General features: G+C 29.6%; 1 protein-coding gene across 1 annotated transcript in view; it reads left to right on the top strand.

The window, feature by feature from the left end:
• LOC111635493 (UDP-N-acetylglucosamine--peptide N-acetylglucosaminyltransferase 110 kDa subunit-like) overlaps window positions 1-17,688 on the top strand; it is a 59,531-nt gene that overhangs the window by 8,303 nt on the left and 33,540 nt on the right. Inside the window, exons 2-14 of the mRNA XM_023380465.1 lie at window positions 1,267-1,417; window positions 1,497-1,740; window positions 1,823-1,891; window positions 3,779-3,895; window positions 9,275-9,354; window positions 9,428-9,517; window positions 9,894-10,140; window positions 10,512-10,612; window positions 10,690-10,843; window positions 10,922-11,023; window positions 11,095-11,274; window positions 11,354-11,512; window positions 12,791-12,880. Coding sequence (XP_023236233.1) covers window positions 1,267-1,417; window positions 1,497-1,740; window positions 1,823-1,891; window positions 3,779-3,895; window positions 9,275-9,354; window positions 9,428-9,517; window positions 9,894-10,140; window positions 10,512-10,612; window positions 10,690-10,843; window positions 10,922-11,023; window positions 11,095-11,274; window positions 11,354-11,512; window positions 12,791-12,880 — 1,784 coding nt within the window. The remainder of the gene's footprint in view (window positions 1-1,266; window positions 1,418-1,496; window positions 1,741-1,822; window positions 1,892-3,778; window positions 3,896-9,274; window positions 9,355-9,427; window positions 9,518-9,893; window positions 10,141-10,511; window positions 10,613-10,689; window positions 10,844-10,921; window positions 11,024-11,094; window positions 11,275-11,353; window positions 11,513-12,790; window positions 12,881-17,688) is intronic.

The following is a 17,688-nucleotide window of genomic DNA, read 5'->3' as shown; positions in this document are numbered from 1 at the left end:
TATATGTTTTTTTTTTTCTGCCTCAAGACATTTTGCAACAAGAAGACAAAAAATATCACAAATATCAATATCAATGTAATTATTAAACTGATATTTGTGATATTTTTTTCAAAGAACATTCAAATTAAACTTGATTGGTGAGAAGATGAAAGTAAACTACATAAAATTAGCATATAATATATAAACTAGTAATATTTTATAATGTATTGGAGGTTATCTAAAATGTTTCTACTCAGTGGGCTTAAAGGCCTATGAAATATATCAATATATTTGATAACCTACAGTATACTAGATACTAAAATAATAGATGCTATTTCTAACTGCAACTCTAATGAGGGGGGATTACATTTGCTTTAACAGAAGCCTGCAAAGTTAATTTGTTGTTCATATCCAGAAAAAGTTGCTCATTACTTGGTTTATACTATGAAAATTGAAAATCTTATTTACTTCACATGCTACACAGATTATTAAATATAGAAATATCCACATAATTTTCTATTTTACTGTGTATTTAATAATTAAACATAAGCATTTATTTTAAAAATATTATTTCACTAAAAAACTTTGTATTGGTGAAGCTATGAGAACTTCTGGATTTAATCACTGTTGTAATAGTAGGAGTAATAATTTTCATTAATTTTTTTTTTTTAACATATTTAATTTTGATTATTTAAATCAATGACTTCTGAACTGAAATGTTTTGGTTAAATCATTCTATTAATGTTATGAATGGTTATTTTAAGAATTTTCCTTCTGAAAATTCTGACAATTATTAAAATATTTAGCAAGATTATAAAAGAAGCATGTTAAAGTTTATTCAACATGAAGAGTGGAGGTAGATGAATAAAAATATAATTTCAGTTTTTCTGTTTAAAATTTTAAATCATTTACTTAAAATATGAAAACAACAGTAGTGTTCAATTTATTGTGAAATGAATTATTCTGCTTTTAAGATATATTTATTAGGTATGTAATGCTTTTTTTTTTTTAAACAGATATTCAATAATGAAGTTTATCCATGTCACTTTGGAAAATAATATGTAGATGTTAATAGACAGAATTTTTATATTTGGAAAGATTGGTTATCTACTATCATTTTTGTTAATTTATTTGAATTTTAAACAGTGCTTTATAAAATCACTATATTGAATTCATGTGTCAATTTTGTTTAATTTAAATAAATGGAAATTATTAATGTGATTTTATGAACAGGGTTAAAATTTAAATTATTTTGAACTTTCATAGAATCAGAATTATTTTTTTAAGGTTTGGGGGAATTGGCACACAGAGAATATCAGGCAGGTGACTATGAGAATGCTGAGCGTCATTGCATGCAATTATGGAGACAGGATCCAACAAATACTGGAGTGCTTTTATTATTAAGTTCTATACATTTTCAATGTCGTCGATTAGATAAGTAAGTATAAGTGATTTTGTATATATTTTTATTAATTAAATATCACAGTTTAGAATTAAATATATAATAACTTTTTTAGATCTGCACATTTCAGTACATTAGCAATCAAACAGAATCCATTGTTGGCAGAAGCCTATTCAAACTTGGGAAATGTCTATAAGGAACGAGGACAATTACAGGAGGCTTTGGAGAATTATCGCCATGCTGTGCGGCTCAAGCCAGATTTTATTGATGGTTATATCAATTTGGCAGCTGCTCTTGTTGCTGCAGGTGATATGGAACAAGCTGTACAAGCTTATGTATCAGCACTACAATATAATCCAGTGAGTACTTTTTTTTATTTTTAATACCTAAGAGTAAATTCCAAGACAAAATAATTATAATTGTTTTTCTTTTTTAATTTAGGATTTATATTGCGTTCGCAGTGATTTAGGTAATCTCTTGAAAGCTTTAGGTCGTCTTGATGAAGCAAAGGTAGGGCAATTAATTGTTGTGATGTGCTTTGAATATTTATCCTTTTTTCCTTTGTATGTTCCCTTGTCTCCCTTTGCTAAGAACTTTCATAAAATGATTGCTAAATTGTTTTGTTTTAAATGATTTAATGAATAAAATCTCCCATTTCCTTCCCACTGTACCTTATTCTAGGTTTTCAGTGGTTATATAGAATTGTTGCTAAGCTATTTTTACTTAATAAATAAAAATAAAGAAAAGAGTCCAAGTTACTTGAATGCTTAAAATGAGAAAAATCATTGGTTTCAGTATAACTCTGTGGGCTAATAAGTCCATTGGAGATCTTTCAGGCTCTGACTGACTTAAAGTATCAGAATTGATATAACCGGGATTATCTAGTGTGGGGGAATTTTTGTAATAAATTATAACTGAGAAAAAGAACTAGAAATTCCATGTTGTATCAAAACTGATATGCAAGTTACGACAGTGGATTCCGTTTCCCTGTGTTGAAGACTCATCAGTTTCTCAAAGAAAGGATGTTATATTTTTTCTTTTGTTGATTTTTGGGAGGGAAGTTTTGGACAAAGAGAAAAAATTATATATTTTCTAAAATTTGGTTTCTGAACAAAAATCTTTCGACATCCTTTCTTGCGCGCTGCGATTTGTGCATATTATAGCTGCTGCGCGCGATTTTTTACTGCTTGCTGGCAGTATTAGGTAATTTGGCCTCTTACTTATTTTTTCAAAATAAGTTCAGTCTTAAATATTGCCACTGAAAAACTAGTATTGTAACCCTATTATTTTCCTCATTTCATACTTGCATGAATATTTTTACTAGTAAAATTTGTAAAAATTTGTGTATATTTCTTAACTTTGATAATAAATATATTATCCTTATTCTTTTGTATTATGTAAAAGCTTTGCTTTATTTAATAAATTTAAAATATTTTATTAATGGACTGCTAATATTGAGGTATTTTCAAAATACTTATAAGACCAAATAAAAATTTGAGAATAAATAAAAATCTTTTCTGAATGCAAAAGGAAAAGGATTGATTACAGATTTCTCTACTGAAAGGATGTCAGAACGCTATTAATGTACCGTTTTCTTTTTCTCCCTGAAGATTTTAAATCATATTAATACAACATTTGTACTTGGTGCAGAACAAGTGAGTTAGATCCAGCCAAAGCCATAGACTAAGTGGATCCGGTCTTTCATCATGGGCATCGGTCACATCGGTAATGAAAAATATTTTTTTACCAGGATTTTGACTTACCTGCAGTTTTTTTATAGCTTGTAATCAGTAAAGATTGAACAGCTTTCCTTGACAGTGGCTAACATTAATTATCTATTACATTTTTTATCTAGTAGAGAAAAAAAAAATAGACCCACTGTCAATCCTCTTTATTCTGGTTTTCTCCACAGTTATTATCAGTTCACATCTGTTGAAATAATATGTGGGAAAGCAGCTGTAGGATTTTGGATTGCCTCAATAAGGAGTCTTAACTGACATCCAGTAAGTTAAATAACTTTTAAATGTATTAAAAACAGCTGTCACTTTAGATGCAACTTTATGGCACTGATGCATGTGCGCTTTTGAAAAATCACAGCCAGTGCATCTTCTCCCCTGCGCTGCGCTGCGCATTGCTGCTGCGTTAATTCTTAATAGGAACAAAAAAAATTGTCCCAATTACAGGAGTCCTTTTGGCTCTCTGAATCATACTGACAATAAAATTTGTTCCTGTTAGGAGCTGCGTTGTCGCGCGCTGCGCTGCGTCGTGTCCCTTTTCCTGCTCACATCAAACACTGGCTGTGTAATTTAATAAAATTATTTGAAATAATTACTTATATATGTCCTTTTATTTTTTATTTTTATTTTTGTTCCTGTCTGCCTCCATTTAAATTGGCAGGCATGCTACTTGAAGGCAATTGAAACCTGTCCTACCTTTGCTGTTGCCTGGAGCAATCTTGGATGTGTTTTTAATGCTCAGGGAGAAATATGGTTAGCCATACATCATTTTGAAAAGGTAAGTAAAATCTAATTAGTATTATAAATTACTGTTTGTTTAAGTTAAATTTTTGCCGTAAAGGTTTATTAAATCCATGCATTTTAAGTTAAATTGTTTGTTTACGGAAATAATAAATGTATTAATAAACAAACAATCTTATTAAAATTAATGTCTATACATATGTATTATAAATGCATATGTTCTTCACCTGGTAATTATTCCAGCACTGTATGAATGGACTTCAAATATTTTGATACTTTGTAGACACTGCTAATATGGTAGCTGTCTTTTATGAAATAAAAATTGTTCCGTAATATTTTAAACCTGCATAATGATTTTCATAAATCTGAGCAACTGTTTTTTCCATTAAAATTAATGAAATTTACTTTGTCATTGCTGGTAATAATTTTTCAAAGATATAACAAACTGGTCTATTTGCTAATATCCTATTATTATTCCATCTTCATTTACTTATTTCAAAGTAATTGAAAGAAGAGTGAAGGGAAAAGTAATTGCTATAATAAGTTATTGTTTCACAATATAAAAAAAAAAGTACTATATAGCTTCTTGACTATCTGACTGTATTTTCACTTCAGTTTTTAATTGAATATTCTAATTTTTATTTTACAAAGCATAAATTGTCTTATTTATTCATAAGTGAAAAAGGATGAATAAATAGGATTAAAAGTATGCTTAATCAATAATGATTTTATATATATTTTTAAATTAGCAAGCTTTTTTAGTTTCATTGATACTAATTTCTTGAACTATATAATTACTTTACAATCTCTTAAATATTATAATTATTTGCATTATCAAATGTTACTTCAGAAATTATATTTTGATATTATAAATAACCATAAACTTTTTTAAATTTATTTTTCTGCAATTTTATTTTCAAATATTTACTGAATGAACTACTGTGTAAAACTTTCAATTTTTTAAAATTTGTTTTATGAAGAATGACATATGAGAAACATTATTGCATGTTTGTAAAAACATTTATGCTCTGGATTATCAAAGGATTATAAATGTGTGACTTTACTGATGGTGTTGAATCCAATTCTATATACCTATATTTTCTTTCCCATTATTGATCTTTATAATACCAATGAAGAGAATTAATAGTTCTTGCTTTTGTTTTATTTTTTTCTTTTTCTACGGAATTGATTGATAACAGCTTTGAGTATGATTTAATCTATATAACAGTGAGGACGTGGAAAGAACAGTTCAGTAAATACACACAATGATTCAAAAGATCTTGAATTACAAAACAAACTATTTTTACCTAGGAACATATAGCCACAAATGCCACTTGAGTTTTCTAGAGAGCATTGTTTTTTAGAAATTGTTTTGTTGTTGTGACATTGCAGGAGTAGGATTCATTGCTACAGTAATATACTGAAATGACAATATGCACTTAACTTATGGGGGTAATGAATGGAAACAGATGTGCCCCATCATTAGACATATGCACTTTTGTATTAGATTATGTGAAGTGGGATCATTTTGAAGTAAATAGCCTATTGTGGTTAGGACTGAATAATGCATCTGCAAGCCATGAAAGAAGCACTCATACACCAAATTGTTTGCAATTTGTATAGAAGTACAGTACATGAGCTATTTCACAGCACATTGGTGTACTGGAGGCAAATATTATGTGGGAAGTGGTTGCACTCCTTGCACATGCAATTGGTCCAGTTAGTGGAACCAGGAGATTGCTGCCAGCATATGGAATTTGCATGTTGGTTTTGCAACAATGTGCTGAACATCTGGAATTTCTAGCATGGATTCTAATCAATTGATGAAACTATCTTCTCACCTGAGTGTGGTGATTACTGTTTATAATTTGCATGTGTGTGCATGACCTGAGCTATATATGCCCTCATGCCATGCAACAACAGTTCATAAATAAATGTATGGGCAGGCATTGTTGGAGACTGTTTGTTTGCTTGTGCCATACCTTATTCCATCTTGCCTAAATGGACATAATTATAGGATATTTCTGGAGGAGTGGTTGCTAGAACTACTGCATGAGGATCTTGTTTGTTCTTATGCAGGTAGTTTCAGCATGATGGGGTAGGTGCCCACACATTTCAGTTTGATGTGAGGGGCACCTTTCCTGTACAATAGATTGGTTAAAGTTGATCCATAATGTGGCCATCACAATCACCCAACTTGTCCCCATTGGTTTATTCCTCTGGAGGGTTACCTCAAAGGCCTTGTTTAGAAGATGACCACCTAGTTTCTGATGCTGACCTAGTCACAAAAGTCTTTGTGGTAGCTGCATGTGTCTGTGAGGGGGTTGGCATTTTTGAATATGTTTGTTGATGTTGTGAGACATATATTTCTGCTGGTGGAAAGAATTTTGAGCACTACCTCTGGACTTGTAAACATGTATGTCTAATAAACATGTACAGTACACCTAATTTGTATTCCTTTCCACGTGATTCTTCTTGTACTCATAGCAACTCCAGTGGCATTTGTTACTATATGTTCTTAGGTGAAAATGGTTTGGTTTTGTATTCCTGACCTAAGTTTGGCTAAGACCTTTTGAATCACCTTGTATATAAAATAATTACATATGCAAAACAAAAATTATGATTTTATAAATTACTTATAAGGATAAGTACAATAAATCCAATATAAATCAGAATTGCATGGTTTAAAATTACAGTGGAACCCCTGTTTACGAACGTCCTGGTTAACAACCAAATCAGTTAACAAACTTTTATTTTGCAAAAATTTTGTCTCTGATAACGAATGCAACAGTATTTTGTGTCAAATTTTAGTTGGTGTTAAGCATGTGCAAGTTAAGCATTGCTTTTCCGAGTGTTTGTGCTATACTTCTTTTTTCAGTTTTGTGATTTATATATTTAATCAATATGGCATCCAAGAAAGAAGAAAGTCATAGTGGCAATAGACAACGCAATATAAATGACACTGTGCTATCACATTTGAGAAAAATCTTGATTAAAAGAGTAAGACAATCAACTTTAGATGAATTTCTTGTTCCTTACGGAAAGAGTTTGTTTGTTTATGGCAATGCAACACTTGGGCGATCTGCCTAGGGGGAATGCCTTCTGGAGGTGCTTTTAAGGGAAACTGGCCCATTTAGGCGTTAGACATGGAGAAAACCTGGAAAACTCCATGTGGCCAGCCCGTCTGAGCGAGGTGCAAACCCACGAACAAAAACTCCCTGTGTTCAAGGTATGAAGACCACTTAGCCACTGGTGGGTTTTTTTATCGAAAGAGACTTTGACTTGAAGAATTTACTGATGAAGTGCTACCTGTTATTTTTTTGGAGGGGATTCTCTTTCTAAGCTTTAAGGTTCGTATATTTCCACTTTTCTGTCACCAACTACAACAAACGAAGGTATCTACAGTGCTATTTTATTAAACAAAGTTGACATGTTTGTTGCTGTAATGATAGATACTACGTTTTCCTACATTTTCATCAAAGAAAATTACTGTACATTAGATCCCCCTATAAGACTGGTTCCTATAATTACGATTCCTATAAGACGGCGAAAAAATTGCAACGGTATCCGTACAAACCTGGTAAAAAAATCCTGTAATTCGGTAAAACGTCATCGGGCAGCCGAACTACTTTCTGCTGTCCAGCGCCACACTACAGACAGTTTAGGCGAGTAAATTGAGTTTAGTATCATCTGTACATATAATTATATATAAATTAGGTACTGTATATATAATTATATATTAACTTAATTTATTGTAACTTTATTATAATTATATATATACTTTCCGCCATCCAGCGCCACGCTACGGAGAGTTTAGGCGAGCTATCGTCTGTACAGTATGTAAATTAGGTACCATAAGTCTAATACAGTACTGTAATTTTATACATTTCTTGTGAAAGAAACATTTCTTATTCAATGGCGATTTAAAATTATTTATATTAATGATCTCGCCAAAGTTCAACGAAGTTTTCACAGAAAAATAACATCAGAAATCGCGGCCGCGGTTTGCTGCGCTGTTCCACAACAAAAACAAGCTTGAGCAATGGCGATGTCGAATGGTGCACACTCGGTAAGTAATCCTACAGTTTTGTGTTTATAGCGTAGTTTATACGGATTATTTCCAAAAAAAAATATACGTATTTTGGAAATGTTGAGTCGGATTAGTCTAGAATTGATTAATTTTATGGAAGAAAACCTTTCAAACAGTAAACTTCATACGTAACGGGCTGTGATTCCTACAAAATTGATTCATAAAGAATGGAACGTATCTACTGTCTTATAGGGTGATCGACTATATATTACAAATAAAATCATAAAAATTTCGGAGACTAGAACAGATTAATTGCATTTGCATTAATTTCTATGGGAAAAATTTCTTTGGTTAACAAACAATTCAGTTAATGAACGGAGTCACGGAACAGATTAAGTTTGTTAACCAGGGTTCCACTGTATTTTTTCAGATTTGGCAGGTTTCCATTTTGAACACATTTTAGTATTTTGTTCTTTAGGTTTATTATGTGTAATTCAAAGTAATTTCAATTAAAGATGGGAGCATTTAAATACAAGAACTGAACTTTCTGATAGCACAAGTTCTCATTGCTCCCAAGAACTTGTGCTATGTATTCAAATATTTTGTAGATGCCATTTTTATGCACTTACATGACAGTAAAGAAGCCAATTTGAATACAAAGACCTAGTATCACTCCACTGTTGGAAATTATAATTGCATTACAGTAATACAGAGACCAAGTTATTTAGTGACTGACTTCTGAAGGTATTTTAATACTATAATTAATCATTTAATTTTCTGTAATTATCAATATGTTAATTATTAATCAACTTGTTTTTTAATACTTGGTATTAGTTGATTACCAATTAATTCATAAGGCAAATTAGGAGCACTATTATCTCATTCTCGTTGTTTTTATGAATTGCATTTGTTTCTTGTTCTTGAGTTTAATTCTCAAACTCATTGCAATTCTTGAAAGTTCTCTTCTTTCTATATTCAATTCAATTATTTATAACACACTGTCTGTATGTCCCCTTGTCATGTTGTCATTATTTCTCTGACAAGGTTTGAAATTGTTCTTGGAATACAGTTCTTCATGCTCTGGCTGATATACATGATTTGTTTTTTTCTTTCTCTCTGAATGGAATCTTAATTTTTTTCCTGTATCCAGGTTAAGTTATATTCTTTATATTCAAAGCTCTCATTTTTGCAGTAAACAGGTTTCTGGCTTACAATAAAATTTAAGATAGACAATAACTCAGTTCTGAACTATTTTTTCTGTTTATGAAGGTTTATACTTTATTCTAGTTTTGTTACTGTATGAAATAAGTTGTCATTAATAGTTTTGTTTAAAATAATTTAAGTTTAAAGACAAAAGATTATTTATATAGATACTTTTGTTCTTAGGCTGTTGCTTTAGATCCTAATTTTTTGGATGCCTATATAAACTTAGGAAATGTCTTAAAAGAAGCTAGAATATTTGACAGGTAATTTAAATAATTATTAAAAATAACTATTAAAGAATATTTATTTAAAAAAGTTAATTTTTATTAATTTCAGAGCTGTTGCTGCTTACTTAAGAGCATTAAATTTAAGTCCCAATAATGCTGTGGTTCATGGAAATCTTGCTTGTGTATATTATGAACAAGGGTAAGTTTATAAATCATATTGTGTTTAACACTTGATTGCTTGTCCTTTGAAGTAAGCACAAAATTGCTATGTAGTACTTATCACACAAACACTTAATAATATAGACTTTTTGTACAGTGGAAATGTATTTTGGGCTATTTGCTGTCTTCAATCCTTATTGTACAATTTGATAAAACAAATGATATTTAGTAGTGACTGTTAGAGTAACTAAGTTTTTCAAAACAAAGGGGATAAAACAAATAACACTGTTATTTTTTTACAGTTGTAGTGTTCCTGTGTGATAAGTTCTTCATAGCAATTTTATACTTCATATTATGCTTGTTAAATTTTTCATTATTAGCAGTATTCAGTTTATGAATTTAAATTTTATTTTTAGATTGATTGATTTAGCCATAGACACCTACAGAAGAGCTATTGAATTGCAACATAATTTTCCTGATGCTTATTGTAATCTTGCAAATGCTCTTAAAGAAAAAGGCCTAGTGGTAGAAGCAGAGGAATGCTATAATACTGCACTGCGTCTTTGTCCAACACATGCAGATTCTTTAAATAATCTAGCTAATATCAAGAGAGAGCAAGGTTTTATAGAAGAAGCTACTCGTTTATACTTAAAAGCTTTAGATGTGAGTATTTGTTATAGCTTTTAAAGTTTTAAAATGTTCAAAATAGTTTATCAAGTTCTTGTGCTAATTTATCTTCCTTATAATTTTTGTCTACAAAACTTGAATTAAAGCACATTTATAGTTAATACTGAGTAGTTAAAAAGATTTTTATTTTAAAAACATACTTAAATTTAAAATTAATTTAAATTGCTATATATGACATTTTTGTTTGCTTAGTAGTTGACAGTTTGAGTATCATTTTCCTTAGAATATCAATGTCAAAATCTAATGAATTTTAAGTTTTGAGGATTATTTTTAAAATTTCAGAATTAAAGAAAATATTTATTAGTTTACTAATTCAGCTTTATATTAATTGCAAAATTTATTTATAGGTATTTCCAGAATTTGCAGCTGCACATTCAAATTTGGCAAGTGTTCTACAGCAACAAGGAAAACTTAATGATGCTCTTATGCATTATAAAGAAGCGATTAGGTATGATTTTATTGTAATTGAGAGATGAAATTTACATCATGTTTGTTTATTTAATGTTATTCATATTTCATTTGTAGGATTTCACCAACATTTGCTGATGCTTACTCTAATATGGGGAATACATTAAAGGAAATGGGAGATATACAAGGTGCTCTACAATGTTATACTCGAGCTATACAAATTAATCCTGCATTTGCTGATGCACACAGCAATCTAGCCTCTATTCATAAAGTAAGTTGTTTTAATTGATTTACTTGTAAGATTTAAAAAGGCTTTTTTCATTGTTACTTAAAGAAATTTAATAACTAGGATTCTGGAAACATTCCTGAAGCTATTCAGTCATATCGCACAGCTCTGAAATTGAAACCGGACTTTCCTGATGCCTATTGTAATTTAGCCCATTGCCTCCAGGTATGGTTAAGTCATAAATGAGATATTGATTTTTTTTCCATTAATTTAATTATTATTGTTTTGTTTACTAGATTGTTTGTGATTGGACCGATTATGAGTTAAGAATGAAGAAATTGGTAGCAATTGTTGCTGATCAATTGGATAAAAATAGGTTACCATCTGTTCATCCTCACCATAGCATGTTATATCCATTGTCACATGATTTTCGCAAAGCTATTGCTGCTCGTCATGCAAACTTGTGCTTAGAAAAGGTACTAAATTTTATTTTCAGAAATATATGTTGTGTTTTAATTGCAAAGGATTGCTTAATTAACAATGGATTTTTTTTAGATTCAGGTATTACATAAACCACCTTATCAACATCCTAAAGACCTAGCTACTAGTAATGGTCGGCTTAGAATAGGCTATGTTAGTTCAGATTTTGGTAATCATCCAACTTCTCATTTAATGCAAAGTGTCCCTGGAATGCATAATAGAGATAAAGTAGAAGTAAGTATGTTCAATTTTCATAGATTAAGTCAAAAATATCAATCTCTATATTAGATTTATCATTTTCAATTTATTATAATTTAAGATTTAATTCTTGCTAATAAATCTTCATTTGATAACTTTATCATAAATACTGTGTAAGTTCAACTTTTTAGAAGTCAAATATTTTTATTGAACATAGAAGTATGTGATTTGTCATAGTATGAAGTTCAACTGAAATGTTCTGCTTTGAAACAAGTTCTGTTTAGCTATATATCAATAATTTGATATAGTACATTATTTACATAAACTGTGCATTCTTATCTTTTAGCTGTAAAATTTACAACCAGTAAATAATGAAATTATCAGTTTTATTAAAAATGTAATTTCCCAAAGAATTAAGATAAACATGAAATTTATAAAATTACAAAATTTATTTTTCAAAGTTTAAACCTTGTTTTTTCTTTGTTTTTGCATACTGTACTATCAATACATTATTTAGTTCATGAGGGTGTTTATGCTAAATATTCTGTAATGTAGCCAAATGCTGCTAAACTGTGTTCAGAGAAGCAACTTCGAAGACAGATTTTATAATTGTTTAGTTTTAATGCTTTTTAGTTACACACAATTATTCTACCTTTATGAAGTACAGTATGTAATAATTTGAAATAAATATCTTTTGGAAAAATACTTAATTCTTCACAAAAGACTTGCTGTAATAAATTGGCAATTATTTGTTTAATTGGATACAAATTATAATAAATGCCAGTAAAATTTTTTTAATATCAAATGTAGATTTTTTTTAATATTTGGACTTACATAGACAAAAGATAACAACTTAGACATACATAATTACAAAAAGTAATGTCATAAGTCTGCCAAAGGAAGTTGGAGTAAAAATTTTGTATTTGGAAGTGATTTGCAAAACAAGGAAGGTTGGGAACCACTGACATATGGCTGAACCAATTTAACATTGCCTTTTTCCAAGATATAGGCTCTTCATTGAATATTTTGATTTATTTTTAGCTCTGTTTATATTTGTTTGTATACTTTCACCTATTAAACACTTGGAGATAATCCTGAGAGTGTCTCCCATTGTATTTTAGTTGTCTTTATAACTATTTAACTTTGTGAATAGTAATGCTCTTAGTAATTAAAGTTTGTTTTACAAATAAAGATATATAAAATAATATAGTTCATTTATTATATTTTATTTTATTTATAATGTTCCAAAGTAAGTTTCCTTTTTTTGCATAAAGTTAATTTCTATTAATTTTTGATGATTTCTTTTCAATATAGATTTTCTGCTATGCATTAAGTCCTGATGATGGAACTACATTCCGTTCAAAAATTGCCAATGAAACAGAGCATTTTGTTGATTTATCTCAGGTAATTGCAAAATTTTAAACCTTTGTTAAATGATTATTATTAAAAAAACTACAAAATTGAGATTCTGTGAAATCAGATAAGCTTCTTTCACATTTTTATTTAAAATCTTTAACTTTGGATTGCAATAAGTACTCAGTAACTAACTTTGCCATTCATAGAGAGAATCCAAGTAGTTTTTAATTTTAATTTTAACCTTTTTAATTTAACAAGATAATCTGTTTATTTATAACTCATTTTTCTAGAAAAGAATGGATGAATATTCTATTAACTGCAAGTAGTAATATATTTGAAAGATATTTTTTCTTAATCTTGCATTTACTTATTATTTTGTAATGTAATAAAGGTTAAAACAATTTCATTATTTGGAAAAATATTTAATAGAACAATTCATTAAATGAGTAACTTTTTCAGTTAATTGAATAAGTTCTATTGAATAACTCCAAAATCACATAAACATCAGATATTTATTTGCTGCAGAATGTGTTCATTTTATATCAAGGGGAAAAACAGGCACATTCAAAAGTAACAGTATTTATAATATTTCAAAGTTCCTTTTTTTCTCCCCCAAAAGCTAGTTTATATAAAACTAACTTTTGATTTTTCATTTGATAAATTTTATCAGTAAATTGAAATTGTGATAATTATTGATGGTATAGACCAGGCCTGGCCACATGTGGCCCGCTAAGTGATATTATATATCTATTAAAACTTTTGTTTCCCGTTATATGTATACCAAAACAATTAAATAAATGAAAATTTGCATGTGTGATTGTTATAATGTGCAAGTGCGAGTACGAATTCTTGGTATAACAATAAAATCTTATTCATTTTGTATTTGTTTTACTTTTTTAAAAGATTGTTTGCCTAAATTGTGGCCCGCTGTAATGTTATGTGTGATCAAAGTGGCCCGTGAAACAATTGGGTTGGCCAGGCCTGGTATAGACTCTTGAAAGCTCATCAAATAAAAATGCAGCATGACTTTTTGGATGCAGGATGATGGTTTTTGGTTTGTACCATATTTTTGTGGATTGTCTGGCATGTCTGTCTTTCCTGGGAGACCATGAACCAGCTATTTGTATGGTGTAAAAACCAGCATTCTGGAATACTAGCATGCCAGTTTGTGCGATTATACATCCCTCTAGAGGGTGCATTAAAAAAACAAGTTATGTCACATAAAAACAAACGATTTTTTTATTCTAAAACTAGGAACTGTTAGAATTACATCAAAAACTGTGATTATATGTTTAATTATTTTTATTTTGTCTTCCAAGGATGTAAAATACTTGTGGAATGTCAAATTGCTTATTATTATGTTGAGTTTAGTGAGTTTTACTCGGTTCACACCGGTGGCTGTGTACTATGCCGGACCAGAGTCAAGGCATAGCAATCAAAACTAATTAAATAAGTGTGGCAGTGTCTGTATTTAGGAATTTCCTAACAATGTGGCATGTATTCAATATAGTGGCCTTCTGTAGTGTTATGTATGTATTTCTACTCAATTCTAATGTTCCCAGGCTTTTGTGTAGTGTGTGTGGTATCACACCTGTACAGGAAAGAACAACAGGTACAATAACTACCCTATCCATCCTCCATAGATGCCTTATTTCCTGGGCAAGTTCTGTGTACTTGCTAATTTTTTCAGTGCATGTNGTGCAGCCCACACTAACTACTAATAATAATAACTTATTGACATAATAATTATAATTAACTAGCAGACCCTGCCATGCGTTGTTGTGGCTCAAAATGTATCTATTATAAATTTATAACACTTCCCCCGTGGGGGGAATTTCTCAAAATTTCTTCTTAGTGTACATTCTCTTGACATACCCTATTAAAACGCAATCAAAAACAAAAACCTGCATCAAAAATAGTAAAATAGAAGCCTAGTTCTTCACGGTAAGCCTTAATCCTGTCTCTCTCCCCGTGGGGGAAATATCGAAAAATTTGTTGTTAGTGTACATTCTGTTGACGTACCCTATTAAAACGCAAAAACCTGCATCTAAAATAGTATAAATAGAAGCAGAGTTCTTTACCGTAAGCCTTAATCCTAACCATCTCCCTTCAGTAGGGTTGAATTTTGACATGTATATTATATAAAAACACGTGCGTATTCGAATGCAGCATTGTGTCAAAATTTCAAAGGAATCGGTAGGAACAAACGAACATAACATTTTTATTTATATAAATAGATAGAAGATGATCTGCTTTAGTTCATTTTCACAGAAAAGCAAAGTTAGGGCGTCGTACTCGTAGCACCATCTTTTGGACGTAAAAACCTTAACCATAGATGATATCACTTAATTTATATGAATGTTTAATGGAATAATATATAGCCTATGTCCACCCTGAAGTTCCATTCTAAATATTAGTGAAAGAATTTTTGAAATCGGATGAGTAGTTTCAGAGATTACCTGATGCATACAAACTTACTTACATACTTACAAACATTACCTCTTTATAATATTAGTATAGATTGCTATATTGTGCTGTAAATGAAAATGCTTCCTGATTTTTATAGTTGGTGAAATTACAATGTTTCTATTTTATTGTACTGGGAAGAATGTTTTCTTTGACAATTAAATAACAACTAGTTTTGTTAGAGCTGATTAATTTTATTCTTTAATCAGTTTAACAGGCATGCTGATAACTTTGAGCTTTCTGTCATTTTGGTCATTCTGTGAAAATACAATGTTCAGGTGTGCTCTGGAATTGAGCCACTGACTAAATCTTTTTTGATTGTTGTAAAGTACGTATTTATTTCATGTAATACAACTTAAAAATAGTTCTTTTCTGTTTCTTAACAGCAACAGAAAACAATTTCCACTGGTTAATGCTTTGAATTTTATTTACTTTGTCTCATACCCAATTGTTTCTTCACTTTACTAATTGAAGTCAAATAGTGATATGGAAGATATAAACCCAAGTCTTAGAGTTTTTGTTAAGTCTGAATCCACTGTGTGTAAACGTTTATCAGTAGCATTGTGCAGTGTTTTTAATTTTTAGTGCTTTTTCAAAAACAACATAAATATATATATATTATTTATTATGTTGTTTTTGAAATGGCACTATATATAATGGCTATACAGTGGAGCGTAAATTATCCGTAAGAATTCCAGTCGGCGAATTTAAATTTTCGCTAGTGCTGTGGCGCTGCAATCTTTGGCTATATCTTGGGCTACTCAAATATTTTACATTTTTGATACTAAATTAACTTCTGAAGTATTATTTTTTTATTGTTTTTATATTTTTCAATATATTTATTTTGTTTGTACAAAATAAAAAAATAATTTTTAACGATACAATAGTCTTCGTTAGGCTTAACATCAACGAAAATTCAATGCAAAGCAACACGCAACGGAGAAAAATTTCAACATCGGATATGTTAAACTATTTTTTCATACATAGTCGGTTATCCGAAATATCAGTTATCCAAACAACCCCAGTCCCCAATTGATTCGGATAATCGACGCTCTACTTTAGTTTGATTTTTGTTGTATCCCAATTTGTATTGGAGCAAAATTATTGCTCTCAGTTCTCTACTACTAAACATGTTTTTTAAGATAAATAATAATACCTAAAAGAAAACATGAATATTATTTAGTAAAAATATCTGTTTTAATATACCTAAGCACTATGAGCATTGTTTATGAAGATTTTGCACCATATCAGTCACTATTTAGACTTGTGAAAAAAAAAAAAAAAAAACATTTTTGTAAGAAACAGCTCAATAAATATATTTTTTCCTAGTGAATGTTGAGAAAATAAACTTAAGTAACAGTGTTTATATAATTTTCTGTATCAAATAATCTAGATTTGCCATATTTGCTTATGCTAATTATGATAGCCTGTTTCCCATTAGGAAATAATGTGTTTTTAACTCTGTACTAATATTTTGCAAATTTTCCAGAAATTTGTAGTTATGTAATTCTTTTTTAAATATCATTTTGTATTATGCTTAATTTTTCTACAAACCATGATGATGATAAATCTTTTATAACTTGTCATAAAGAAAATTATATTACTACTACAGTCATTAGTAATTCTAAGAATAGTCTCTTTAGAAATGAAAAGATTTTATGATACATGAGTTTAAACACTGAGAATTCCAAGGTTTTTTAGAGATCGTAATATGAGTAAATCAGAATTACTTGAGGAAATGTTCAGAGTTCAGTTTCAAGGATTTAAAGTACATTTGTGTAGTTAATAATAGGTCACGTGGTATAATCTAGAAATAAAACTGTGTGCCTTCAATATTAACATTTGAATTACAAATGATTTAACACACTGTCCTGGATTTTTTAAAATACTAATAATAATTTGTAAAGTACAAGCATTGAATAGACATCATAAAATTTTGGTTTAACCTATTTAATGTTGAAATTTTTGTTTGTTTGTGATGCCATGTTGAATTTTCATCGATGTTAATCCTAAAAATTTTTTAAAATAATAAATGTGTTTACTGTATCGTAAAAAATTATTTTTTATGTTACACAAACAAAATAAATATATTGAATAATATAGAAACAAAAAAATTTATATTTTAAAAGTTTGTTGTAATATAAAAATTGTGACACAGCGACATCTAGTATCAAAAACGTTCCAATGTAGACACAAAATATATTCGGGATCGCCCATGCAGGTCAATGAGGTCAACATGAATATTTTTGAGAACAATGTAGGACAGGTTAAACAAAAAAAACTGACTTATTTATTAGTTGTAGTCCAACCTGTACATAACAAACGTAAAGGAGACTGACTAGAACTTCATTATAATGATACTTGTAATACGTGTTTATGCATTTGACTTA

This window comes from Centruroides sculpturatus, unplaced genomic scaffold (assembly GCF_000671375.1).
Source record: "Centruroides sculpturatus isolate CEXI.00-Female unplaced genomic scaffold, Cexi_2.0 scaffold845, whole genome shotgun sequence".
Classification (NCBI taxonomy): Eukaryota; Metazoa; Arthropoda; class Arachnida; order Scorpiones; family Buthidae; genus Centruroides; species Centruroides sculpturatus.
Note: the sequence above shows the minus strand (reverse complement) of the source record. Positions and strands in the feature narration are given on the sequence as shown.